This window comes from Melanerpes formicivorus, unplaced genomic scaffold, assembly GCF_026170545.1.
Source record: "Melanerpes formicivorus ecotype bairdi unplaced genomic scaffold, bMelFor1.0.p_v2 SCAF_208, whole genome shotgun sequence".
Taxonomy (NCBI): domain Eukaryota; kingdom Metazoa; phylum Chordata; class Aves; order Piciformes; family Picidae; genus Melanerpes; species Melanerpes formicivorus.
The window spans coordinates 437863-465790 of record NW_027142560.1 but is presented as its reverse complement, the minus strand read 5'-3'; the positions used below and the strand labels follow the sequence as shown (position 1 = coordinate 465790).

Below are 27928 nucleotides of genomic sequence, written 5' to 3'. Positions count from 1 at the left end.
AGGAGAGCCAACAGCTGCCACCTGCCCCAGGGAGAGATGAGGGAGCAGAGGGGAGGAGCTGGCTCTGCATTCTGCTTCCAGGGCAGCTGCAGGGATTATGGGATGGCACAACAATTCACCATGGCCTCTGCCCACCCTCTGGCCACTGCCCAGCCCCTTGCTGCTCTCTGCCACTGCTGGAGGAATCATCTCTATGCTCCTCAGCCCACAGCAAAATACTATTGACCAAAGGAGCTCCTCAGCTCTGGCACAGTGCCAGGGGCAGGGCATGGCTGACCTGCACCTGAAAGGTCTTCTCCAGCCACAGGCACTCTCTGATTCTTACTCCTTTAGGCTGGGAAGGGCCAGGCCTGGAAAAACATCCAGGTGGCTGTCAAGAAGGTGGTGCCAGGCTCTCTGGAATGGTGTCCTGGGACAGGACAAGGGGCAATGGATACAAGCTGGGACACAGCAAGCTCCACCTCACCATGAGGAGAAACTTCTTGGCTGGAAGGGTGCTGGAGCCCTGCAGCAGGCTGCCCAGAGAGGCCCTGCAGTGCCCCTTGCCGGAGAGCTTCCAGAGCCAGCCGGATGTGTTCCTGTGGGACCTGCCCCAGGGGATCCTCCTCTGGCAGGGGGATTGAACCTCCTCTCCAGAGCTCCTTTCCAGCCCCTACCATCCCAGCAGTCTATGATGCAATGACCCCAAGCTGTCTGACACCAAGCTGTGTGGTGCAGCAGACAAGCTGGAGGGAAGGGATCCATCCAGAGGGACCTGGACAGGCTGGAGAGGTGGGCACAAGCCAACCTCAGGAGGTTCAACAAGAGCAAGGGCAGGGTCCTGCAGCTGGGTGGAGGCAATCCCAGGCACAAATCCAGGCTGGGCAGTGACTGGCTGGAAAGCAGCCCTGAGGAGAGAGACTTGGGGGTGCTGGGGGAGGAGAAGCTCACCAGGAGCTCTCAGTGTGCACTTGCAGCCTGCAAAGCCAATCAGCTCCTGGGCTGCAGCAGAAGTGTGGCCAGCAGGGCAAGGGAGGTGATCCTCCCCCTCTGCTCAGCTCTGGGGAGACCCCACCTGGAGTACTGCCTCCAGTTCTGGAGCCCCTATGACAAGAGGGATCTGGAGGTGCTGGAAGGTGTCCAGAGGAGGGCCAGGAGGATGATCAGAGGGCTGGAGCACCTCTCCTATGAGGGCAGACTGAAGGAGTTGGGGCTGTTCAGTCTGGAGAAGAGAAGGCTCTGAGGTGACCTCATTGTGGCCTTCCAGTATCTGAAGGGGGCTACAGGAAGGCTGGGGAGGGACTGCTCAGGACCTCAGGGAGTGATAGGACTAGGGGGAATGGAATGAAGCTGGAGGTGGGGAGATTCAGGCTGGAGGTGAGGAGGAAGTTCTTCCCCATGAGAGTGGTGAAGCCCTGGAATGGGTTGTCCAGGGAGGTGGTTGGGGCCCCTGTCCCTGGAGGTGTTTAAGCCCAGGCTGGATGAGGCTCTGGCCAGGCTGATCTAGTGTGGGGTGTCCCTGCCCATGGCAGGGGGGTTGGAACTAGATGATCCTTGTGGTCCCTTCCAACCCTGACTGATTCTATGATGCAATGACCACAGCCATGGGCTGGACCTAGTCAGTGCTGAGCAGCAGATATTTGTCTCCCTCCCCTCCCTGCCAAGGCAAAGCACAGAGCTCCCAGAACCGATTCTATGGTTGCTCATGGAAACATTTGAAACCCAGGGTGGCTATAACTCAGCTGGAGTTTTAATGCTCACCTTAGTGTTTGGTAGGTGTGCTCTTGTTGGTTTGGGTTTTTTTTCCCCTGGTCTGTATTTTCTAAGCCTTTCAATGTTCACCAGACAAACCCTGATGGTGGTGGCACTTCAGGTGATTTCTGACTGCATCTTCTGCCACATCAACAGCAAGCAATTAAAGAGTGAGCAAGGTGCAGACAACATGAAGTGGGAGTGTTGATGTGCTGCAGGGTAGGAAGGCTCTGCAGAGAGGTCTGGAGAGGTTGGGCTGCTGGGCTCAGGTCAGTTCCAGAAGGTTTCATAAGGCCAAGCCCTGGCTCTTGTGCCAGCATCACAACAACCCCGTGAAGGCTGCAGGCTTGGGGCAGCGTGGCTGGAAACTGCCCAGCAGAAAAGGGCCTGGGGGTGTTGGCAGACAGCCAGCTGAGCATGAGCCAGTGTGCACCCAGGTGGTTAGGAAGACCTCCACCATCCTGGCCTGGATCAGAAGGGCTGTGAGCAGCAGGAAGTGATTGTCTCTCTGGCCCCAGCACTGGGGAGACTGCATCTCAAGTGCTGTGTTTGGCTTTGGGCATCACAGTATGAGAAAGTCACTGAGGTGCTGGAGCAGGGAGAGAGAAGGGCAGCAAAGCTGGGGAGGAGATTGGAGAGCAGGTCTGGTGAGGAGAGGCTGAGGGAGCTGGGATTGCTTATTGTGAAGAAGAGAAGGATGAGAGGAGACCTCCTTGATCTCTACATGGACCTGAAAGGAGATCAGAGTGAGGCCAATATTGGCCTCTTCTCCCAAGTAACCAATGACAGGACAAGAGGAAATGCCCTGAAATTGTACCAGGGGAGATTTAGGTTGGAGAGGAGGAAAAATCTCTTTGCTTCAAGAGTGCTCAGGCATTGGAGCAGGCTGCCCAGGGGGGTGGGAGAGTCACTGTCCCTGGATGGATTCCAGACATGAGTAGAGGTGGCACTCTGGGCCATGGTCTGGTGGTCATGGAGATGTGGGTAGAAGGTTGGACTTGATGAGCTTGGAGGTCTTTTCCAACCTTAGGGAGTCTGTCTGTGAAACCCTGTGGCAAACCAGCAGCACTCAGGGGCTGGGAACACAACTCCCACTGGGATACATCCCCAGGGCTCAAGTCTCCTCCTAAGGCAGCTCTGAACCCTCAGCTGCAGTTCAAAGGCTCTGCTTCAAGCAGGGCAATGTTCCTCCTGCCAACAGCTGCCAGCTGAATTTGGGGGTTTCCCAACCCAAACTCTTCTCTGATTGGATCAACTCTGCCAGGAGCAGCAGGTTCCACAGTCCTGATGCTTCACCTCTCAAACCCCCCAAATTCTATAGCTGCAGCTCAAGGGAGCTGACAGCTTTGTGCCTCTGGATTCCTGTTTCAGCACTTGGAGAAGATTTTAACACTTTCCAAACTATTAGAACCTCCTAAACCTCCCTAAAGATGCTTCAAAAGCTCTGTTTGAGGACTTGAGGATTTTAAGGAGGTTTTCTTGGGCACTCAAAATGCTTTGTAAAAAATGGCTTAAAAATGATCCAAATCTCTCTGAAGATCATTCAAAGGGCCTGAAAAGAATCAAAATCTTGTAGGAAAACATCAAATATGCACAAAAATAATCAAAATGTCTTCAAAACTCACTAAAAGGACCTGGAATGAGTAAAGATACTTCAAAAATCATTGAAAGGGCCTGGGGATAATGAAAATACCTCAAAAATCATTAGAAAAACCGAAAAATGGTCTAAATATCTCCACAAAAATCATTGAAAAGGCCTGAAAATGATCAAAATGTCCTCAGTAATCATGAAAAAGGAGATGAAAATACTCAAACTATCCTCAGAAGTCATTCAAAATGCCTGAGGCTAACCAAAGTCTCCCCAAACCCCATTAAAATCAGCCCAAAATAAGGAAAATAGCTTCAAAAGGAAGGAAAAGGGGCTGGAAATAATCCACAGAGCTTCGGGAAATGATTCAAAGTGCCAAAACGAATCCAAACCAATTCCAGAACCTCATCCCCATGGCTGCCAAGCTCCTGCAAACTGATTCTGCAGAGCTCTCAGCCAGGCTCTGGCTTCTTGCAGTCTCCAACATCCTTCAGAAATGCTGCAAAAGGCTGAAAACTGCCGGAAAAGTCCTCAGCACCTGCTGGAAACTCTGGAAGGCGACAGAAAAGCTCTTCCCGAGCCGTTCAGATCCCCTGGAGCTGCCCCAAGCCCCCTCGGGAGGCATCGAAATCTCTCTGCAAGAGTTTGGGAGAGGCTGGGAGGAGGTTTTGGGTTCCCAACCCTGCAGAGAATCCTCAGCGAAAAAACTCCTCCGAAGCTCTCCGGAGCTCCTGGAAACCTCTGCGCAAGCTTTCCGAGCTGAGCCAAAGCTCCTGGGAGCTGTGCGCAGCTGCTGGGTCAGAGCTGTTGCGGAGCTGCTGTGCCCCAGCCCTGCCCCCGCAGCGCAGCTCAGCCCAGACGGCGCCGCCCTGGCTGAGAGCTGCACCTCCCGGCATGCCCCGCGCGGAGCCAGGGCCGCAGCTCCCCGCTGGGACTTGGAGGCGTGGTTGGGGTAATCCGGCGTCTGTGATTGGCTGCGGCTGCCCGGGCGTGGGCGGGGCTTCCTCTGCGGCCCCAGCCCCCGCCTGGGCTGGGCTGCAACGTGGGCGGTTCGGGGCCTCCATTGCATCGCTCTCTGCTCGCCCAGGCTGCCAGGAGGCTGCAGGGGACGGCAGTCGGCAGCTGCCTCTGCTCCGAGCTCTTGGTCCTTCCTCTTCCTGCTGCTGTGCGCCCCTTTGGCCTGGGCTGTGGGGTAGGTGTGGGCAGGCGCGGGGCAGAGTGGGGGCTGCTGGGGTGGGGATCCCTTGGGGCTTGGGGGAGCGGCTGGTGGGGTTGGCCTTGGGCTGCGGTGGGGCTGAGGGCTGTGTCCTGGAGCTGGGCTTGAGGAGGGCTCGGTGAGGTGTGGGGCTGGTGTGGGTGGGGCTGTGGGGGGTGGTTGTTGGGGGCTGTGGAGTTGTGGGGGCGTGTGTGAGGTTGGGTGGGGGCTTGGGGTCGGAGAGGGGCGTGTGAGGGGCTGGTGAGGAGCCCGTGGGGCTGTGTGGGTTTGGGGGTAGGAGTTGGTGGTGGTGGGGGAGGCTGTGTGTGGGTGTGGTGTGGGTCGGGGTGGTGAGGCTGGGAGTGGGGAGTGGTGGGGTGGTGCGAGGGGGGTGGGTGCGGTTGTGGGGAGCTGTGTGTGGGTCTGGGTCGGGGTGGGTGTGTTTGGGGGTTCGTTGTGGTGCTGTGGTGCTGCCTCCCCCTGGTGGGGGCAGCTGCAGGCCCCCTTTGGCTGCTGCTGTGTTGCAGGCGGAGCCATTGGTGGGCTGCAGGGGCTGTCCCTGGCCCTGTGTCCCTGTGTCCCTGTGCTGGGGGCTGGGCTGGCAGCAGAGCTGAGGTGGCAGCGGCGCTGTGGGGGCTGCTGTGTGCAGGAGAGGTGGTGGTGAGCGTGGGGTGTGGCTTGCAGCAGAGGCTGCTGTGGGGGTGTGTGGGGGAGCCCTGGGGGTTTGGAGGCTTTGTGCTGGCAGGTGCCGGGCGGCTGCTGTGCTGAAGGGCAGCGGCTGGGCTGAGGGCCAGGCGCGGGGGGGAGCTGTGGGCAGGCTGTGTGCTGGGTGCCGTGGGGGTGTCAGGCGTGGGTGCTGTGCTGAGCCTGAGCTTGGGAGCGCCTGGGGCTGGTGTCAGCTGTGGGGCGGTTTGGCTGTGCTGGGGGTGGTGGCATCCAAGGCCTCTGTGCTCTGCAAGCTCTTGAGGCACAAAGATTCCCTGGGGGGTTGCAGAGTGAGTCTCAGTTTCTCTGCAGGCCTCCTGAGCACAGAAAGGCTCAGGGCAGGAGGAGCTTCTGCTGATGGTTGTTTTGTGCAGCCTTGGGTGTTGGATCAGTGTCTTGGCTGAGTTTGGTCCTTCCTCTTGTGGCCAAGTTGAGGTCCCTTTGGTTTTGGCAGCTGAGCACAGGTTGAGGCTTTTGCTGCAATGGTTTTTGTGCTGGCAGCATTGTGTGCTGCCAGCTGGAGTGCTGTGTGCAGCTGTGGTGCCCCCAAGAGGGGCAGGAGGTTGAGCTGCTGGAGGGGGTGCAGAGGAGGCCATGGGGGTGGTGGGAGGGCTGTGGCAGTTCCCCTGTGGGGGTTGGCTGTGAGTGTTGTGCCTGTTGAGGCTGGAGAGGAGAAGGCTGTGGGGAGAGGTTGGAGCAGCCTTGTGGTAGCTGCTGGGGGCTGCAGGAGAGCTGGGGAGGGACTTCTGTGAGGGGCTGGGAGTGATGGGCTGAGGGGGAGTGGATTGAAGGTTGAGGAGGGCAGATTTGGAGTGGAGCTTGGGAGGCAATAGTTTGGAGTGGGGGTGGTGAGAGCCTGGAGCAGGTTGGGCAGGGAGGTGCTGGCTGCCCCCTCCCTGGAGGTGCTGAGGGTGAGGTTGGATGAGGGCTTGAACAGCCTGGTGTGGTGGAAGGTGGCTGTGGCTGTGGCAGGGGGTTGGAGCTGTCTGCTCTTTGGGGTCCCTTCCAGCCCAAAGCATTTTCTGAATGCTTGAATTTGGACACTTAGCAGAAGTGCAATGAAGGGAACTTGAAATAAGCAAAGTTGTGACACTGGCTCTGAGCCTGGGGGCTGGGGGTGAGCTTGTTTGCTGATTCTTAGCTTGGGAGCTGCATCTGAGCTTGGGATCTGGGTCTGCACTTTTGATCTGGGCCTGACCTTGAGGACCTGTTCTGAACTTTGGAGCTGCTGGAGTGCTGTGTGCAGCTCTGGTGCCCCCAAGAGCTTGGGAGCTGGGTCTTGAGCTTGGGTGTGGATCTGAGCTTGGGGGCTGGGTGTGATGTTGGCTGATGATTCCTGAGCTAGGGAGCTGATTCTGAGCTTGGGAGCTGAGTCTGCACTTTTTATTTGAGTGTGAGCTCGGGGTCTGGTTGTTAAGCTCGAGAAGTGGTTCTGACCTTAGTTGCTGATGCTTGGGCTTGGGGGCTGGCTCTGGGCTAGGGAAGTGGTTCTGGGCTCTGCTGCTGCTTTTTAAGCTTGGGGGCAGGCTCTGACCTTGGGAATGAGTTCTGACCTTAGTTGCTGGCTCTGAGCCTGGGAGCTGAGTCTGCACTTTTGATTTGAGTGTGAGCTTGGGTTCTTGAGCTAGGGGTACTGGTGCTGGGCTCAGGAAGTGGTTCTGGGCTTGGGGTCTGGGTCTGATCTTGGGTGCTAGTTCTTGAGCTTGGGAAGTGATTCTGACCTTAGCTGCTGGCTCTTGAGCTCAGGGACTGGCTCTGGGCTTGGGAAGTAGTTCTGACCTCAGCTGCTGGTTCTTGAGCTCAGGGACTGGCTCTGGGCTTGGGAAGTAGTTCTGACCTCAGCTGCTGGTTCTTGAGCTCAGGGGCTGGGTCTGAGCTTGGGGGCTGGTTGTTGAGTTTGTGAAGTAGTTCTCACCTTCATTGCTGGCTCTGGGCTCAGGGGTCAGGCTATGGGCTTGGGGGGCTGCCTCTGAGCTTGGGAGCTGGTTCTTGAGCTTGGGAAGTGGTTCTGACCTTAGCTGCTGGCTCTTGAGCTTGGGGGCTGGCTCTGGGCTTGGGAAGTGGTTCTGTCCTTAGTGGCAGGCTCTCAGGCTCGGGGGCTGGGTCTGAGCTTGGGAGCTGGTTCTTGAGCTTGGGAAGTGGTTCTGATCTTAGTTGATGGTTCTAGAGCTTAGGGTCTGGCTCTGGGCCTCAGGGCCTGGCTTTTGAGCTCAGGGGCTGGCTCTGAACTTGGGAAGAGGTTCTGACCTAGCTGCTGGTTCTGGGCTTGGGGACTGGGTCTGAGGTTGGGGGCTGGCTGTTGAGCTTGGGGAGTGGTTCTGGGCTTGGGGCTTGGTTCTTGAGCTTGGGACATGGTTCTGACCTTAGTTGCTGGTTCTAGAGCTCAAGGTTGGCCCTGAGCTTGGGAAGTGGTTCTGGGCTCAGTGTCTGGGTCTGAGCTCAGGAGCTTGTTCTTGAGTTCAGGGGCTGGCTCTGGGCTCAGGGGCTGATGTTTTGAGCTTGGGAAGTGGTTCTGACCTTAGTGGCTGGCTCTAGAACTCAGGGGCTAGTTCTGAGCTTGGGAAGTAGTTCTGACCTTAGGTGCTGGTTCTCAAGCTTGGGGGCTGGCCCTGAGCTCAGGGGCTGGCTGTCAAGCTTGGGAAGTGGATCTGAGCTTAGTTGCTGGCTCTGAGCCCAGGAGCTGAGTCTGCATGTTAGATTTGAGTGTGAGCTTGGGGGCTGGTGGGCTGGTTCTTGATCTTGAGAAGTTATTCTGACCTTAGTTGCTGGCTCTTGAGCTTGGGGGCTGGCTCTTGAGCTGGGAAGTGGTTCTGACCTTAGTTGCTGGCTCTTGAGGTTGCAGGCTGGTGCTGGGCTTGAAGGCTGGTTCTGAGCTTGGGAAGTGGTTCTTGAGCTAAGGAAATTGGTTCTGACCTTACTTGCTGGTTTTGGGTTCAGGGGTCAGGCTCTGGGCTTGGGGGTTGGTTCTTGAGCTTGGGAAGTAGTTCTAACTTTGCTTGCTGGTTCTAGAGCTTGGGGTCTGGGTCTGAGCTCAGGAGCTTGTTCCCTGAGCTCAGGGCTGCTTCTTGGGCTTGGGGGCTGGCTCTGGGCTCTGGGGATGGTTTTTAATCTCTGGGGCTGCCATTGAGCTTGGAGATTGGTTCTGGAGCTTGGGAAGTGGTTGTGACCTTAGTTGCTGGCGCTGAGCTTGGGAGCTGGCTTTGAACTTGGGAAGGGTTTCTGACCTTAATTGCTGGTTCTCAAGCTGAGGGGCTGGTGCTGAGCTTGGGGTCTGGTTGTCAAGCTTGGAAAGGGTTCTGACCTTAGTTGCTGGCTGTGGGCTTGGGGTGTGGTTCTTGACCTCAGGGCCTGTCTCTGAGGTCAGGGGCTGGTTCTTGAGCTTGGTGTCTGGTTTGGAGCTTAGGGGCCGTCTCTGAGCTTGGAAAGTAGTTCTGGCCTTACTGGCTGGCTCTTGAGCTTGTGGGGGCTGGCTCTGGAGCTTGGTTCTGACCTTTGTTGCTGGTACTGGAGCCTGGGGGCTGATTCCTGAGCTTGGAAAGGGTTCTGACCTTAGGTGCTGGCTTGGAAGCTTGGGAGCTGTTTCTTGAGCTTGGGGGCTGGGTGTGAGCTTGGGAAGTGGTTGTGATCTTAGTTGCTGGTTCTTGAGCTTGGGAGCTGAGTCTGCATTTTTGATCTAGGTTCTGAAGCTTGGGTGCTGGTTCTTGAGCTTAGGAAGTGGTTCTGACCTTAGTTGCTGGTTCTTGAGCTTGGGGGCTGGGTGTGAACTTGGAAAGGGGTTTTGAGCTTAGTTACTCACTCTGGGCTTGGGGTGTGGTTCTTGATCTCAGGGCCTGTCTGTGAGGTCAGGGGCTGGTTCTTGAGCTTGGGAAGTGGTTCTGACCTTACTTCCTGGCTCTGAGCTTGGGAGCTCAGTCTGCACTTCAGATCTAGGTTCTGGATCTTAGTGGCTGGCTCTTGAGCTTGGGGCCTGGATGTGAACTTAGGAGCTGGCTCTGAGCCTGGGGTCTGGTTCTGCATTTCTGATCTGGATTCTTGTGCTTGGGAGCTGACTCTGAACTTAGTTGCTGGTTCTTGAGCTTAGGGGCTGGGTGTGAGCTTGGCCCCTGCCTTGAGTTTAAAATGAGAGAGTTCAGCCAGTTGGAAGTTGAAGCTGAGCTGCTTTGCACTGCAGTGCTTCAGAGTTTGTGGTGCTCCAAAGGCAGATCTCAAAGAGCTGCTGCAAGAGTTGAGCTGAAGTGGCACAGTGCCCTGCAGAGGCAAAAGCTTTTCCCTCCCAGTCAGCCATTGGAATCCTCTCCCCAGGGCAGTGGTGGATTGCCCTGCAGGGCAGAGTTGGAAGGCTCAGCTTGGCAGGGGGCTGGGCCAGCTCCTTTCCAGTGCAGTGTCAGCTGGCAAGGTTGGAGCAGCTGAGCCTTGGGGTCCCTTGCAGCCTGGCATTGTGTGGCAGCAGAGCTGTGCTGCTGGTTTTGAGGGCACTTGGAAAGCTTCTGGAGCATTTGTGCAGAGTGTGCAAGACATCCCTGAGCCTAGCAACTCCCTCAGCTCTCTTCAGAATGAACTCTGCAGAGCTGGAAGAGCTTTCCAGGAATTTGGCAGAGGTTTGGAGGAGTTAGGAAGGGATTTTGGTTCTCCTCCTCCTTGTCCTCTTCCTTGTTCTCCTCTGCCTCATCTTTTTCCTGCTCTCCCTGGAGGCTGCCCTTAGACTCCTAGAATGCTAGAGTGGTTTGGGTTGGCAGGGAGCTGCAAAGGTGATGCAGTCCAAGCCCCTTGTAGGGTTGGAAGGGTAAGGCCCAAAAGCCTCCTCCCTCCCCCTTGTAAAGTAAAGGGAAAGAAAATGGAAGGGAAAGGGAAAAAAAAGCCTCACAGCTGAATTAGCAAAGCAGTGGAGCTGTATATTTACAAAGCAATGTAGAATATGCAGGGGAATATATACAGATTTACAGTATTTACAATATATACAACAGAGTAGCACAGAAATGAGAGTTCCCCCCTCTGCTGAGGGGGTTCCCCACCTCCGCTTTCCCCTCTCTCCCCCTTTCCCCAGAGCAGGTTAGAAAGAGAGAGAAAAGAGGAAAAAAAAAGTTAGCAGCAGTTATGTGTTAATTGGAAAGCAGTTAATGCAGGCCTTGCAGTCTATCAGTTTTCAAGGTCAAAGCCTTGGCTGAAAGCCCAGCACAGAGAGAGCTGCTGCTCGGCGGAGGAGCGGAAGCAAGACTGAAGATAAAAGTGCCGGAGTGCCCAGGATACGCCTCCTGCACTCCCAGTTCAGAAGGTGCTTCCTCCCATTCTACCAATGAAATTAGTTTAGATCCTTCTTTTCGTTTACCAACTTCTGTCCACCATATTCCCTTCCCTAAGGGGACAGCCTCAGCTGGTGACACCCTTCTGCAGTCAGCAGGGGCATCCTGCACTAGCTCAGGTTGCCCAGAGCCCTGTCCAGCCTCACCTTGAACATCTGCAGGGCTGGGACCTCAAGCCCCTCCCTGTGCAACCTGTTGCAGTGTTCCAGCAGCCTCCTGGTGCAGAACTTGTTCCTCACCTCCTGTCTCAATCTGCTCTGCTCTAGTTTGAAGCCATTGCCTCTGGTGCTGTCCCTGCAGGCTTTGCAAAGAGTCCCTCTGCAGCCTTCTTGTAGTCCCCTTCAGGTACCAGAAGGTCACTCTTAGCTCTCCCCAGAGCCTTCTCTTCTCCTCTCCAGGCTGATCACCCCCAGCTCCCTCAGCCTGTCCTGGTAGAAGAGCTGCTCCAAGCCCTTGATCATTTTTGTGTCCCTCCTCTGGGCCTTCTCCATGAGGTCTATGTCCTTCCTGTGTTGATGGTTCCAGAGCTGGCTGCAGTGCTGCAGGTGAAGTCTCAGCAGAGCAGAGCCAAGTGCCAGGATGGCCTCTGTCCATCTGTGGCCATGCTGCTTTTGGTGCAGCCCAGGCTGCCCTTGGCCTTGTGGGCTGCAGGCTCCCCCTCTCTGTTCCTGTCCAGCTTCTTGTCCAGCAGCACCCCCCAGTGGTTTTCTGCAGGGCTGCTTCCTATCCCCTTCTCCCCTAGCCTGTGCTGATTGTGAGGATTGTGCCAGGCCAGGGGCAGGATCCTGCCCTTGCTCTTGTTGAAGCTCAGGAGGTTGCCCTGGGCCCCCTCTGCAGCTTGTCCCCTTGAGCTCCTCCAACTTGTTCTGCAGGGTATTGCCTTAGGTTTCAGGAGGCAGAGAGGCTCTCTTTGAGCCTTGTGAAAGGAGTTGATGCCAAGCTGTGGCCAGAGGGTTGGATAGAATTGGGCAGTTTCCATGGCTGTGCTGTTCAGAGCTGCATCCTACAGTGCAAAGCATCCAATCCACAACAATCCATAGTGTGCCTGGGCCACGGGAGCCAAGCAACCTCCCTAGGCCAAAGCTTCCTCCAGAGCTGCACCAAAGCAGGCCAGAACCCCAGGCCCCAAATGCCTTCCCCCTCCCCCATGCCTCTCTGCCCCTCCTCCCCCCATCCCCAAGAGCTGCAGTTACAGATTCTGGTAGGCAGCTCCCAGGTGAGCCAGGCCGCTGCAGGCTGCAGTTGGCAGCACTGCCAAGGCCTCAAAGCTCCTCTGCAGAGAGAGATCCCAGAAGCTGTTGCTGGGAGCAGAGAGGAAGGGCAAAGGAGCTTGGAGATCCTGTGCTGTTCCTTTGTAGAGAGTGGGTGCAGGCCTTGTGGGAATGAACTAAGCTAGATGACACTTTGTGGTGTCCCTCTGGACTCTGCTGTCCCTTTTGGAGGTCTCTACTCTCTGGTGTAAGACATCCCAGTGCCTTCCACCCACCACAGGGATTCTCCTCCATGCTCTCATCCAGAGGCTTCTATTGGGCCCTGCTGTCTGTGAAGATCAGCCCTGGGGCCTTGGGGACTCTGAGAGGGCAGCAAGTGAGTGGAGATGGAGCAATGGATGGAGAGATGGAGGGTGAAGGCTGCAGGGGATGGGAGGGCTTAGTTCAGCAGCTGTGTGACTCTGCCTGGCTCCTACCTCCAATGGTGCTGGCAGCAGCTGACCCCAGAAGCTCCAAGCTCCAAACCCTGCCTGGCTGAGGACAGTCCCCTGACCCCTCCTGACATCCAGCACAGCCCAAGCAGGCACTCAGGGCTCCTAGCCACACAGCCCAGCCATAGCCCATGGCAGGAGTCACCTGAGGTCTCACTCCCTCTCTGTCCCCCTTCCTGTCATCAGCTGCTGCCTGAGGTGTCTGCAGGGTCCCTCCCCAGCCCTCATCTTTAACCCCCCCTTGGCTTGGTGCTGTTGTTTCAGCCCTCCAGCTGATCCCAGCCTTTAGTCTCAGGCCCCTTCCATTCTTGTGCTGCTGCTTCCAGCCCAGTTCCTTAGATGCTTCCTCAGCCACAGCATTTCCCACTCCACCTTTCCAGCTGCAGTGGCAGTGGAGGTGAGGGACACAGGGCCAAGGGACAGCCAAGGCAGCAGGGCCATGGATGAGCTGGGACTGAGGGAAGGGCCTGGGAGTGGTCAGGCAGGAATTAGGCCTCATCCCCCCCAAAAAGAGGAGAGGATCCAGGGCCCAGGTGGCAAATGTGTGTGCAGGGAATGGCAGAATCTGGCAGCATTTGAGGAGGTGAAAGGAGTGAATTGTGCTGCAGCTCTGCCTGTGTCAACTGGGAGATGAACAGCAGCCCATGGGCACTGTGCCCTCCCACCAAACCTCATTTTTCTCTTGGGGCTGTGGAGTGGCAGCTGCAGGGAACTGCAAAGAGCAAGCTGAGAGAAATGGTCAGGGAGAGAAGGAAGCCAAACCCTTTCCAGTGAGTCTCTTTGGGCTGCAGGTGTGTGAAGGGTACTGGAGGTGTGAGTTTTGGGCAGGAGCCAGAGACTCCTCCAGCATCCCAGTGAGGGCTGAAGAGGTTTAGCAAGAAGCTGCCCAAGTCCCTTCCCCCTTTGCTGCATCTGCAGAGATCATGAAGCTCCCTTTGTGTGTGTCCTGAGGGCTGCTGTGATCTTCTGTTGGGGAGTGGGCAGCAGAGAGGCGTGTGCAGGGCAGAGCTGAGCACAGAGGTGTGGTGGGGGAAGGGCCAGGGAGGAGAGCTGGGTCCAGAGCAAGCAGCTGCAGCCAGCAGTGCAATGCAGCTGCAGGCAGCAGAGGCCTGGGCAGGCAGTGGGAGGAAGCTTTAGACAAGGCCTGGGAGAGGCTGTGTGGAGGCAGCTGTGTTGTGGTGCTGGCCTGCAGCTGTGTGCTGGGGGCTGTGTGCTGGGCAAGGAGCTGAGTCTGCACTTGCTGAGGTCTCCCATCTTGAGCAGCCCTGGCTGTGTGCTGTGGCTGTGCTGCTGGGCTTGGGAGCTGCCCCCAGCAAGGCTGAGCTGTGCTGCCTGGTCCTGGGCAGTGCTGAGCCATCCCTTGTAGGTCAGTGCTCCCCTCTGAGCCCTTTGCTTCTCTGTGGCAGGAGTTGTGTCCCTCTCTCTCCATCATCCCTGCCCCTCTGTGCTGTGGAAGAGTAGAGTTTGCAGATCTGCCCCTTGGAGCAGCCCAGCAGGTAAGAAACCCAGAGTGGGGCAACAGCAGGACCCCAGCACCCAGAATCCCAGGGCACCTCCCAGCCTCCTCCACCTCTTCCTGCCCACCACATTTCACCCCTGCAGGGGTTCTGAGGCACATCAGGTGTTGGAATTTGGAAACTCCCCAGGCTTGTGGGGATCAGTTGTGTGCAGGAGATGATGTGTGGGGTGGGACATGGAGGGTGGTGGGAGAAGGTTGAAGGTGGTTTGGTCTTCATTGGTCAGTGCTGCTGCTTCCATTGCCTGAGCCAGGAGAGATCAAAGGACAGGGCCTGGGCCAGGAACCACCCTGCCAATGCCACCAAGCTTGAGGAGAGTGGGACAAGACCACTTGTAAGCCCCAGGGTACCTCAGGGCACTGATCACAGGAACCTGGGGTCTCAGCACAGGTGTTAGAGGTCTGTGCCCACACCACTGCAAAAATTTTATGTTTGAGGTTCCCTCTGCATTCTTTCCTGCAACTAGGTGGTGGGGGGTGTTGGGAGTCAGGGAGTGTCATGACCCAGGCAGGATTTGAGGGTTTGAGGTCCTGGGCTCAGGTGCTTCCATCTTACCTACTGCAGAGCTGTGACCCCTTCCTGCCACAGTATGGCCTCACAGAAGGACCCAGACAAGAGCTGGGAGGAGAAGCAGCACCCAGAGATCAAGTTGGAGCAGCCAATGTGCAGCCCCGAGGTAGAGGAGGAGGAGGAGGTAGAGGACAAGATGGAGGATGCTGCTGCTGAGAAGAATGATGACTCTGAGGAGGATGAGTATGAAGAGGAAGATAAGGATGAGGATGAAGGTGACCAGGATGAGAAGGAAGGTATGGAGGAGGATGAAGCCAGAGCAGGTCCCTCAGTGCCACGCAAGCAGCTGAATCAGTGCCCTGAGTGTGGGCAGAGCTTCCCACCTGGCTCAGAGCCAGTGAAGCACCACTGCCCCCACCCTGGCCCCCGGCCCTTTGTCTGTGGGGAATGTGGTAAGAGGTTCAAACGGAGGTGCGAGCTCACCCAGCACTGCGTGACCCACACTGGAGAGAAGCCTTTCACCTGTGCTGACTGTGGGCAGAGCTTCGCCCTGAAATGTACCCTCACCACCCACCTCCTCACCCACACTGGGGAGAAGCCCTTCACTTGTGACAGCTGTGGCAAGAGGTTCAGACAGCTCGCTCATCTTAGGCGACACCACTTCAGCCACAGCAGTGAGAAGTCCTTCACCTGTAGGGACTGCGGCAAGAGCTTCAAAACCAGCTCCTACCTCACCATCCATCGCCGCATCCACACCGGAGAGAACCTTTTCCCCTGTGCTGAGTGTGGCAAGAGCTTTACCATGAGCACCAGACTCATCCAGCACCAACTCACCCACAGCGGAGAGAAACCATACGGCTGTGCCGACTGTGGCAAGAGATTCCTCGTGAAGGGGGACCTCATCCAACACCGTCGTGGGCACACCGGAGAGAGGCCTTTCACCTGTGCTGATTGTGGCAAGAGCTTCAGCGTCAGCAGTACCCTGACCCAGCACCGCCGCCGCCACACCAATGAGAGGCCTTACAGCTGTGCTGACTGCGGCAAGAGATTCAGTCAGAACTCTTCCCTCAGGAAACACCGCAGTGTGCACACCACTGAGAAGTCTTTCACCTGTAGGGACTGCGGCAAGAGCTTCAAAAGCAGTTCCTATCTCAACATCCACCGCCGCATCCACACCAGAGAGAAGCTGTTCCCCTGTGCTGAGTGCGGCAAGAGCTTTACCACCGGCTTTATGCTCATCCAGCATCAACTCACCCACAGCAGTGAGAAACTGCACAGCTGTGCCGACTGCGGCAAGAGCTTCACACGTAAGGCAGCCCTCACAGTACACCGTCGTGTGCACACCGGAGAGAAGCCTTTCACCTGTGCTGATTGCAGCCAGAGTTTCAGCTGCCTCTCTTCCCTTACCCAGCATCGCCGCACCCATACTGGTGAGAGGCCTTACAGCTGTGCGGTCTGTGGCAGGAGCTTCTCTCAGTACTGTGCCCTGAGGCAACACGGCAGTGTGCACAGCACTGAGAAGTCCTTCACCTGCAAGGACTGTGGCAAGAGCTTCAGTCGCAAGGCTACCCTCACCACCCACCGCCGTATCCACACCGGAGAGAAGCTGTTCCCCTGTGCTGAGTGCGGCAAGAACTTCACCAGGAGCAGTTTATACATCCAGCACCAACTCATCCACAGCGGTGAGAGACCATATAGCTGTGCCGACTGCGGCAAGAGCTTCTCCCAGAAGGCATACCTCAGCCAGCACCGTCATGTGCACACAGGAGAGAGGCCGTTCACCTGTGCCGACTGCGGCAAGAGCTTCTCCCAGAAGGCACACCTCAGCCAGCACCGTCATGTGCACACAGGAGAGAGGCCGTTCACCTGTGCCGACTGCGGCAAGAGCTTCTCCCAGAAGGCACACCTCAGCCAGCACCGTCATGTGCACACAGGAGAGAGGCCGTTCACCTGTGCCGACTGCGGCAAGAGTTTCTCCCAGAAGACACATCACAACAAACACCGCTGCAGCCACGCCAGGGACCAGGCCACAAAGCAGAAGAGGCACAAATAAATCCACCCATGGTTTAGCCTGCCTGAGAGCCTTTCCAGCAGATTGAACCAAAATTGCCTCTTTTTTCTCTGCCTTTCTCAGAGGCTGGGAGCTCTGGCAGGAACAAATACCTCCTGCCCTTCTCAATACCAATTAGTGCTGATTAGTCAGCACAGCCAGAGCTGCCATTGGAGCTGGGCTGAAATTTGCCAGGGTCTGTCACGTTCTTTCCCAAGTCCCAATACAGCAAAGGAGCCAGGCCCATACCCACAGGTACCTCCGCTTAAGACAGCCACAGCAGCTGCAGAAGGAGCAAAGCCTCAAGCAGAGGAGAAAGTAAATGAACAGAAGAAACAAAGCCAGATGCAAAGTTAAACACCCACCAACTCAAGTGACTGATGAGAAACTAATCTCTCTTGATCCTGACAGCTCCATTGCTCAAGAATCACTCCAAAAATCAAACCAGCCACTTTCACAACCCACAGCACCGAGTTTATCCTCCTCTCTTCCTTTAAATACCACTACTGAAGCTGTTAACTCTGTTCCCTATCCCTTTCCTTTTCCAGCAGGTTTTTACCCTCAGCCTCATTCAGTTTCTATACCCCAGCAGGCAGGGGCTTTGTCCACCCTCCCCCCCCCAACCTTACAGAGGTGTTTGTGTCCCTCCTGCCACTGCTGTGAGCAATATGGGAGTGAGGGATAAGAGGATGCTTTATCAAGGAGGGAATATGCAGGATGATTTTAAAATGTCTAATGGATTGTTGATTAATGAACATGTTCCAAGTGTAGCTACACCACTGCAAATCTCAAGTTCTGATATTTTAAAGGATAAAGAGGATAAAGGCTTTATAAATACAGAGATGTTACAGCTGTGTGCAATGCCAGTCGTGGTGGAACACAGAGCAGGAGGTGGGACTGCTCCTGTATATCAGTCTCTGTCCTATGATAGCTTAAGAGAACTAAAACATCATTTTGGATCCCCTCCTTTGTCTCCTGGTGGGTCAGAAGATAGATACTCCAAAGGAAGTGATGGAATGGAATGGAATGGAATGGAATGGAATGGAATGGAATGGAATGGAATGGAATGGAATGGAATAGAATAGAATAGAATAGAATAGAATAGAATAGAATAGAATAGAATAGAATAGAATAGAATAGAATAGAATAGAATAGAATAGAATAGAATAGAATAGACCAGGTTGGAAGAGACCTTCAAGATCATTGCGTCCAACCTATCATCCAACACCATCTAATCAATTAAACTATATGAAGTCTCCTCCTAAACACCTCCAATGATGGTGACTCCACCACCTCCCTGGGCAGCACATTCCCATGGGCAGTCACTCTCTCTATGAAGAATTTCTTCCTAACATCCAGTCTAAACCTCCTCTGGCACAGCTTGAGACTGTGTCCTCTTGTTGTGGTGCTGCTTGCCTGAGAGACGAGACCAACCCCCACCTGGCGACAACCTCCCTTCAGGTAGTTGTAGATGGCAATAATGTCTCCTCTGAGCCTCCTCTTCTCCAGGCTCATGGATTATCCACAAGGCCATTAGAAGTGATTGTGAGTTGCTGGCCTGAACCCAAGGAGAGGGCTGAGCCCGCTGCTCCCCTCTTGGTGGGACCATTAGGTGAGGGGAGTGGTGTGCCTCCCAGGGAGGCAAAGGACTTCTCTCCTAAGTGGTGAGCAGGGTGGTGAAGCATGATCCAGCAGCTCACCAAAACATTGTAAAAGGACCCAGGTGGAATCATTAAGGACTCAAAACCCAAACCAAACCAACAAAAAAGGGGTGTGTGTGTGTGCAGGGAACGTGGTTTGGGAAAGGCTGTTTGTGTTTAGTTTGGCTTTGAGAGAAGTTGTAACAATCAAAGGTACTTACAGGCCCAGGCAAAGCAATTAAGCCAACTCTTTCAGGGACAGCACCTGAAAGGGTGGCTCAAAGAACCTCTGTGTGTGTGTGTGAATCAGTCATAGAATGTCAGGGTTGGAAGGGACCACAAGGATCATCTAGTTCCAACCTCCCTGCTATGGGCAGGGACACCCCACACCAGATCAGCCTGGCCAGAGCCTCACCCAGCCTGGGCTTAAACACCTCCAGGGACAGGGCCCCAACCACCTCCCTGGACAACCCATTCCAGGGCTTCACCACTCTCATGGGGAAGAACTTCCTCCTCACCTCCAGCCTGAATCTCCCCACCTCCAGCTTCATTCCATTCCCCCTAGTCCTATCACTGCCTGAGCAGTCCCTCCCCAGCCTTCCTGTAGCCCCCTTCAGATACTGGAAGGCCACAATGAGGTCACCTCAGAGCCTTCTCTTCTCCAGACTGAACAGCCCCAACTCCTTCAGTCTGTCCTCACAGCAGAGCTGCTCCAGCCCTCTGCTCATCCTCCTGGCCCTGCTCTGGACACCTTCCAGCCCCTCCAGATCCCTCTTGTCATAGGGGCTCCAGAACTGGAGGCAGTACTCCAGGTGGGGTCTCACCAGAGCTGAGTAGAGGGGGAGGATCACCTCCCTTGACCTGCTGGCCACACTTCTCTTGACGCAGCCCAGGATCTGATTGGCTTTCTGGGCTGCAGGTGCCCATTGACCTGGCAGTACCAGTTTTGTATGTTTTGAGGTTGTGTTGCTCATTTAAACTCTAATACTGAAGATTCCTTGATGCATTGTCAGAGGGGCTTCTCTTGTTACAATATAAAAGACCTCTCTTGTAAAGGCATCTTAGTAGAACCTCTACTACATAGTTCCTTTGCTACTGTGTGTACTACACACCCATATGTGTTAGGAATATCTATTGATTGTATAATCTATAACAAATCAAGCATTTATTATCTTAGTTGTAGCAATATTACTTTTAAGACTTGTATTATTGATAAAGACATTGATCAGTGGAGCATGATCATTCCCTTCCGAAGAAGGGCAGAGGCATGGATCCCAGTGAATATGACAAGAGGATGGGAGAGTGAAAATGGATTGCAGACCCATATGATGCTGCAGTGTAATTGGGGGAGGGGAGGGGAGAGGAGAGGAGGGGAGAGGAGGGGAGGGGAGAGGAGAGAAGGGGAGAGGAGGGGAGGGGAGGGGAGGGGAGGGGAGAGGAGAGGAGGGGAGAGGAGGGGAGGGGGAGGGGAGGGGAGGGGAGGGGAGGGGAGGGGAGGGGAGGGGAGGGGAGGGGAGGGGAGGGGAGGGGAGGGGAGGGAGGAGATACCAGCTTGGAAGAGACCTTCAAGATCATTGCATCCAACCTATCATCCAACACCATCTAATCAATTAAACCATGGCACCAAGCACCCCATCAAGTCTCCTCCTAAAGAGCTGCAATGATGGTGACTCCACCACCTCCCCGGGCAGCACATTCCAATGGGCAGTTGCTCTATGAAGAATTTCTTCCTAACATCTAGTCTAAACCTCCCCTGGCACAGCTTGAGACTGTGTCCTCTTGTTGTGGTTCTGGTTGCCTGGGAGAAGAGACCAACCCCCACCTGTCTACAACCTCCCTTCAGGGAGTTGTAGACAGCAATGAGGTCTCCCCTGAGCCTCCTCTTCTCCAGGCTAAGCAACCCCAGCTCCCTCAGCCTCTCCTCACAGGGCTGTGCTCCAAACCCCTCCCCAGCTTTGTTGCCCTTCTCTGGACACACTCCAGCAAGTCAACCTCCTTCCTAAACTGAGGGGCCCAGAACTGGACACAGGACTCAAGGTGCGGCCTAACCAGTGCAGTGTACAGGGGCAGAATGACCTCCCTGCTCCTGCTGGCCACACTCTTCCTGATGCAGGCCAGGATGCCATTTGCTCTCTTGGCTGCCTGGGCACACTGCAGGCTCATGTTCAGCCTACCAGTACGCCCAGGTCCCTCTCTGCCTGGCTGCTCTCAGCCACTCTGACCCCAGCCTGTAGCACTGCCTGGGGTTGCTGTGGCCAATGTGCAGCACCTGGCACTTGGGTGTGTAATCATAAGCAGGACATGTGTGTAACATCCTTGTCTTGGAATGACTCTCAGCATGACTGGAACTCACTCAGGTCACATTTACAAGGGGCCTTCCATAGCTCCTTGAAATATAATGTCCAAACACTGAAGCCATCAGCTGGAACTGCAGCTACAAATACAGAACAGGTGAGGATGGATTCAACATGGCAAGCACTGAACAAAGAGCTGAGCTGCTTGAATCCAAACAATTAGTTCTCAGGTCTGAATCTATGAGTGTGGGTTAGAGGTGGAATCTTTGTGGTGATTGGCATTGTAATTGTAGTGTTAGTGGTGTTTGTAATCATAGCATTCAGGAGCAGGAGGATGGTCAGGACACAAGTGATGGCTGCTGGTTTAAACCATATAAAAATGGGGAGTTGTGGGAAAGCAGAAAGTATCTGTGGAAGGTTTCAGGACAAGTTAGAAGGGGAAGAAAGTGCAGCTAAGAAGGGATGAAGTGCCTGAAGAAATGATTCTTGCTTGGCAGGAGATTTCCCCCCTCCTCACTCTCTGAAGCTCCCTCCATTTCTCTGTGTCTCTCAAAAAGGGCACAGGAATTGAGGCTTTCTCGGGAGAAGCAGGGTGTGAAAAAGCAGCTGCTGCAAACTGCCTGAAGCTTCCAGAAGATCACAGTGTCACAGAATCACCAAGGTTGGAAGAGACCTCAAAGATCATCGAGTCGAACCTGTCACCACAGACCTCATGACTAGACCATGGCACCAAGTGCCACATCCAATCCCCTCTGGAACACCTCCAGGGATGGGGACTCCACCACCTCCCTGGGCAGCACATTCCAATGGCCAACAACTCTCTCTGGGAAGAACTTTCTCTTCACCTCCAGCCTAAACTTCCCCTGGTGCAGCTTGAGACTGTGTCCTCTTGTTCTGGTGCTGGGTGCTTGGGAGAAGAGACCAACTCCCTCCTGGCTACAACCTCCCTTCAGGTACTTGTAGAGAGCAATGAGGTCTCCCCTGAGCCTCCTCTTCTCCAGGCTAAAGATTCCGCTCTGGAGTGAAGATTTCTGCTCTGAGAACTGCTTAGCAGGCCAAAGGGCAGAGAGAGCAGCCCAGGTGGGCAGCTACAAAGGATTGCAGGGCTTGGCTCCTGCTGCTGCCCTGCTTCAGCTTTGCTTTGTACAGATCTGGTTGGGAGGAACAGGAGGCTGTTTTTTGCAGCCCCAGGTAGCTGGTGGCAAAGGGGCTGTGGAACCAAGAGCAGGATTCCTGCGCTGCAGACCTCCCTACTAATGCTTGCAAACCTGTGCCTGTGTTGAAGAGGATGGATTGCAGACCCTGGCAGAAGGTTGCTGTGTCCTCCATCAGCTGCTCCCAGCCCAGCCCCCCCCCATCCCACACCTCCTCTCTCCCCCTCGCTCGCAGGTTCCACAGCTCGCAGGAGCAGCTTCAGACTTTCAAGAGACTGAGTGCTGAATTGGTTTGCTGGTGCCCAAAGCTGTGCTAACATTTTGTAGGGGCAGCCCCTGGTGTGGAGAATTGGAAGAAAGCAAAAGTAGCTGTGGGAAGGTTTCAGGACAAGAAAGAACAACAGGCTGCTGCTACTGGAAGGCTGGCCTGGTGAGAAAGAAGAGCTGAGCACGGTGAACAACCTGGAGTGCAAGACAGGAGGATGCTTGGGGCCATGCTGGAGAAGCTCAACCAGATCTGGGATGAGGATAACAATGGACAGCTGCAGTTCAAAGGAGGAAACTCAGTGAGCAGCAGGGGTGCAAGGATGTCAGGGAATTGCTTAGCCTGCTGGATTTTTCCTGTATAAAACTGCTTGTTCTGTGCCAATAAATGATTCCTGCTTCACCACCAAGGAGTCTGTGCAGGCCTTCCGACAATTAAGCTTAGAAGAGAGTTCATAGTATCATAGAATCAGGGTTGGAAGGGACCACAAGGATCATCCAGTTCCAACCCCCCTGCCGGGGTATGGGCAGGGATACCCCAGACTGGGGTCTCACCAGAGCTGAGTAGAGGATGGGGGGGGGTGGGGGGGAAGAGGAGGGGATAGGGGGAGGAGGGGAAAGGGGGATTCAAATCTCACCTTAATAAGAGGGGGTAGAGATCAGGAGGGGGGGAGGAGAAAAGATCTGGGGAGGGGAGGGGGAGAGGTCAGGGTGGGGAAGGGGAGAGGTTTGGGGGGGGAGAGGTCTGGGGGGGAAGAGGTCTTGGAGGGGAGGGGGAGAGGTCTGGAGGGGGAGAGGTCTGGGGAAGGGGGGAGAGAGGAGGGGATGGGGGAAGGAGGAGGGGGATGGGGAGATTCAAATCTTAATTAGAGGGGGGAGAGGTCGGGGGGGAAGAGGAGAAATCTAGGGAGGGGAGGGGGAGAGGTCAGGGTTGAGGAAGGGGAGAGGTTTGGGGGGGGAGAGGTCTGGAGGGGAAGAGGTCTGGGGGGGAAGAGGTCTGGTGGGGAGGGGGAGAGGTCTGGAGGGGGGAGTGGTCTAGGGAAGGGGGGAGAGAGGAGGGGAGAGGGGAAGGAGGGGGTGGAAGTGGGATTCAAATCTCACCTTAATTAGAAGGGGGAGAGGTTGGGAGTGGGGGAGGAGGAGAGATCTGGGGAGGGGAAGGGGAAAGGTCAGGATGGGGAAGGGGAGAGCTCTGGGGGGGGAGAGAGGTCTGGGAGGGGGAGGGGGAGAGGTCTGGAGGGGGAGGGGGGGAGAGAGGTTGTGAGGGAGGGAGAGAGAGGTTTTGGGGGGGGGAAGGAGGAAGGGTGGGGAAGGAGGAAGGGGGAGGAGGAGGGGGGGTGCTCAAATCTTACCTTAATTGGGGGGGGGGCCGTCTCGATGTCCTTAGGGAGGTGTTGGGGGCTGGAGGTCCCCAGTTACCCTCTCGATGTCCTGAGCGGGGAGAGGGCAATCAGAGCTGCGTTGCTAGGCAGATTACGGGCCCCGCCGGCTAGGAGCGGGGAGAGACAGCCAATCCGGCGACGCGTTGCTAGGCAGATTAAGGCCCCGGCCGGCTAGGGAGCGGGGAGCCGGCGGCCAATCCGGAGACGCGTTGGTGGGCGGATTACGGGCATTGCCGGTTGAGGGCCTGGGGAAGAGGGGAGCCAATGGGCGACGCGTTGCTAGGCAGATTACAGCCCCCGGCAGGCTGGGAGCGGGGAGGGGACGGCCAATCAGCGATGCGTTGCTAGGCAGATTACGGCCCCTGCCCGCTAGGGAGCGGGGAGGGGCTTGGGGAAGGGGGGAGCCAAATCGGAGACGCGTTGCGATTATGACCCAGCCGGCTACTGAGCGGGGAGGGGGAAAGCCAATCAGCGAAGCGTTGCTTAGGCAGATTACGGCCCCCGCCGGCTGGGAGCGGGGGAGCGGGGAGGCAATCCGGAATCCGGCGACGCGTTGGTAGGCTGATTACGGGCAGCGCCGGCTGAAGAGCGCGGAGGGGAGAACCAATCAGCGAAGCGTTGCTAGGCAGATTACAGCCCCCGGACGGCTGGGAGCGGTGAGGAACAACCAATCAGAGCAGCGTTGCTAGGGAGATTAAGGGCCTGCCTGCTGCAGAGCGGGGAGCGGAGAGCCAATCAGCGACTCGTTGCTAGGCAGATGACGGCACGCCGGCTGGAGGGGAGGGAATGGTTTCGCCTGCCTCCCTCCATCGGTTAATCGATTAGTTGGATTCCTTTGATCGATGGGATTGATTTGGGGGCACTCCCTGTGGCTCATTAGGTTAGTGTGTGTGTGTGGGAGGGGATATTTTATGTTCATTAATGGAATTTATTTTCTATTAATTTCGTTAATTAATTTTCTGAGCGTTAATTGCATTTATTTTATTTTATTTCCCTTAATTACTTCCTAATTATTTAATGAATGTTCGATTAATTATTTTTTTCCATTTCCTCCTCAATTAATCAGTTTCGTTAATTCATGACCTTTCCATTTCATTCATTCATTTCCCTTCAGTTCCTTCCCTTTAATTAATTTTCATTTTGTGAACTTAATTTCATTTCATTTCATTTCATCTCATTAATTTCTATATTAATTACATTATTTTAATTCAATAATTAAATTTTACTTCCTTCATTTAAATTAATTTTATTACTTCAATTAATTAATTAATTAATTTTATCACTTCATTTTATTTCATTGATGCCTAACTTCGTTTCACCAATTAAATTTCATCCCCTTCATTTTCGTTTCCATTTCATTACTTCAATGTAGTTTTATTTCCTTTTCATTTTCCTTCATTAATTAATTTCCTTTGCCCTCATTAATTTTAATCAGATTATCCTGATTTGATTTCGTTCATTTCATTTTCCTTCATCATTTTGATCTACTTTCATTGATAAAATCTTATTTCATTGATTTCATCCATCAATTCATTTAATTTCATCAATTAATTTAATTTCAGTTATTTAGTTAATTTCATTAATTTAATTTCATTAATTTAATTTCATTGATTAATTTAAATCCATTAATTTAATTTTATTGATTTCATTCCATTGATTAATTTACTTGATAAATTTAATGCCATTGATTAATTTCATTTCATCAATTAAAGTTCTTAATTTTATTTCAGTGATTAATTTCATTTAATTGATTTTATTTCATTGATTTAATGTCATTGATCTAGTTAATTTAATTTATTTCATTGATTAATTTCATTAATTTCATTTGATTAATTTCACATATTAATTTCATTTCAATGATTAATTTAATTTCACTGATTTATTTCATTAATCCTCTCCTCTTCCCTCCCCTCCCCTCTCCCTTCCCTCCCCTCTCCTTTCCCTTCCCTTCCCTTCCCTTCCCTTCCCTTCCCTTCCCTTCCCTTCCCTTCCCTTCCCTTCCCTTCCCTCTCTCTTCCCTTTTCCTTCCCCCTTCCTTTCCCTTCCCTTCCCTTCCCTTCCCTTCCCTTCCCTTCCCTTCCCTTCCCTTCCCTTCCCTTCCCTTCCCTTCCCTTCCCTTCCCTTCCCTTCCCTTCCCTTCCCTTCCCTTCCCTTCCCTTCCCTTCCCTTTTCCTTCCCTCTTCCCTTCCCTTCCCTTCCCTTCCCTTCCCTTCCCTTCCCTTCCCTTCCCTTCCCTTTTCCTTCCCTCTTCCCTTCCCTTCCCTTCCCTTCCCTTCCCTTCCCTCCCCTTCCCTTCCCTCTCTCTTCCCTTTCCCTTCCCTCTTCCCTTCCCTTCCCTCTCTCTTCCCTTCCCTCTCTCTTCCCTTCCCTTCCCTCTCTCTTCCCTTTCCCTTCCCTCTTCCCTTCCCTTCCCTCTCCCTTCCCTTCCCTTCCCTTCCCTCTCCCTTCCCTTCCCTTCCCTTCCCATTAATGGCAGTCACCGAGGTCCCAACCACCATCAAAACCGCGACCCGAGGGCAATCAGAAAGGACAATTAAAGGCAATTAAAGCCATCATTTAGAGTAATAAAGTTTATTAATAAGGGATAAGGGGAGAGCAGCAATTAAGCAATGAAAGGAACAAGGAGAAGATGAGAGGAAATTAAGGAAATTAACAAAAAAAAAAAAACCCAAAAAATTAATGAAAAGGAAAATAAACAAAATAATCTAATTAATAGAATCCAATTAATGGCAGAAGCAAAACTGAAAACATTAATAAAATCAAAGTAATTATCCCAAATTAATGATAAAAATCCAATTAATAAACTCAAATTATCAACAAGCTCAAATTAATAAACTCAAATTAATAATAACATTAAATTAATGAACTCAAAATAATAACATGATATTAATAAACTCCAAATAATGATAAATTAAAAATCTTAATACATAATAAACTGAAATTAGTGATAAAATCAAAGCAATAATGTCAAATTAATGATAAAATCAAATTAATAAACCCAAATTAATGATAAAACCCAAAGCAGTGAACTCTAATTAGCAACAAAATCAAAGTATTAAAGTCAAATTAATGATAAAATCAAATTAATGAAGTCGAATTAATGATAAAACCCAAAGTAGTGAACTCTAATTAGCAACAAAATCAAAGTAATAAAGTCAAATTAATGATAAAATCAAATTAATGAAGTCGAATTAATGATGAGATCAAAGTAATAAACTCAAATTGTCAACCAAATCAAATTAATAAACTCAAAATATTAATAAACTTAAATTGATACACTCAAATTAATAATAAAATCAAAGTAGGAAACCTAAATTATCAACCGAATCTGATTAATAAACTCAAATTAATGATGAGATCAAAGTAATAAACTGAAATTATCAATAAAACCAAATCAATAAACTCAAATTAATAATAAAACCAAATGAATAAAGTCAAATTAATGACAAAATCGAATTAATCAACTCAAATTAGTGATAAAATCAAAGCAGCAAACTCAAATTACCAACCAAATCAAATCAACAATCTCAAATGAAGGATGAGATCAAAGTAAGCAGCTCAAATTATCAATGACAACCAAATTAATAGATTCGAATTAATGATGAAATCAAAGTAGTAAGCTCAAGTTATCATTAAAATCATATTAACAAGGTCAAAAGATCAATAAAATCAAAGGAATAAGGCAAAAAGAGTAACAAAGTCCAAGTAATAAACTGAAATTAATGATGGAACCCAAACCAATAAGCCCCAAATAGCAACAAAATCTAAGTAATAAACTCAAATAGATTTAATTTCATTTATTAATTTAACTTCTTTGATTAATTTAATTTTATTTATTTAATTTCATTGATTTAATTTCATTGACTTAATTTCATTGATTAATTTATTTCATGTCATTGATTAATTTAAATTCATTGTTTAATTTAATGTCATAGATTAATTTCATTAATTTAATTTCATTTATTTACTTTCATTGATTAATTTAATGGAATAATTTCATTTTCTTCATTTAATTTCATTGACTAATTTAATTCCATCGATTTATTTCATTGATTAATTTCATTTCATTGATTTATTCAATTTCATTTATTTAATTGCAGTGCTTTATTTCACATCATCAATTAATTTATTTTCATTGATGAACTTAATCAAAGTAATAAACTGACATTAGTAAAACCCAAAGCAATAAGCTCAAAAGATCAACAAAATCAAATTAGTAAACTCAAATAGATTTAAGTCAATTGATTAATTTCATTTCATTGATTAATTTCATTTCATTGATTAATTTCATTGATTAATTTAATTTCATAGATTAATTTAATTGATTAATTTAATTTCATTTATTTACTTTCAGTGATTAATTTAATTTCATTATTTAATGTCATTATTTAATGTCATTATTTAATGTCATTATTTAATGTCATTGATTAATTTAATGTCATTGATTAATTTAATTCCATCGATTTATTTCATTGATTAATTTAGTTTCATCGATTTATTAAATTTCATTGATTTATTTAATTGCATCACTTTATTTCACTTCATCAATTAATTTAATTTCACTGATGAACTTAATCAAAGTAATATACTAAAATTGATAATAAAACCCAGTTCAAAGGATCAACAAAATCAAATGAGTAAACTCAAATAGATTTAAGTTCATTGATTAATTTAACTTCACTGATCAATTTTATTTTATTCATTTAATTTCATTTATTTACTTTCATTAATTAATTTCATTTCATGGAATAATTTCATTTTATTAAATTTATTTCAGTGATTTAGTTTCATCGATTAACTTCATTGGTTGATTTAAGTCTCTTTATTTAATTTCCTTTATTTCATTTAATTGATTAATTTCATTTCATGGATTAACTTCATTTCATGGATTAACTT

General features: G+C 51.6%; 1 protein-coding gene across 4 annotated transcripts; it reads left to right on the top strand.

Moving 5' to 3' along the window:
• The first annotated feature begins 4413 nt into the window (after positions 1 to 4413).
• On the top strand, positions 4414 to 22060 carry LOC137457898 (zinc finger protein 850-like). Of its 4 annotated transcripts, XM_068169651.1 has the most exons (5): positions 4459 to 4511; positions 13628 to 13717; positions 14303 to 17759; positions 20790 to 21185; positions 21714 to 22060. In XM_068169651.1, the coding sequence occupies exon 3, from the start codon at positions 14328 to 14330 to the stop codon at positions 16299 to 16301; it is 1974 nt and encodes a 657-aa protein (XP_068025752.1). In that variant the 5' UTR covers positions 4459 to 4511; positions 13628 to 13717; positions 14303 to 14327; the 3' UTR covers positions 16302 to 17759; positions 20790 to 21185; positions 21714 to 22060. The 4 variants fall into 4 exon arrangements, 2 of the variants coding, with proteins under 2 accessions (XP_068025752.1, XP_068025751.1); XM_068169650.1 differs by lacking the exon at positions 4459 to 4511 and adding an exon at positions 12975 to 12991 and having other exon boundaries at positions 20790 to 22060; XR_010991480.1 differs by lacking the exons at positions 13628 to 13717; positions 14303 to 17759 and having other exon boundaries at positions 4414 to 4511; positions 20790 to 22060.
• The last annotated feature ends 5868 nt before the right edge of the window (positions 22061 to 27928 follow it).

Excerpts from the sequence above, each read along its gene's own strand:
- LOC137457898 (XM_068169651.1), top strand. The coding sequence starts at position 14,328 with ATGGCCTCACAGAAGGACCCAGACAAGAGCTGGGAGGAGAAGCAGCAC.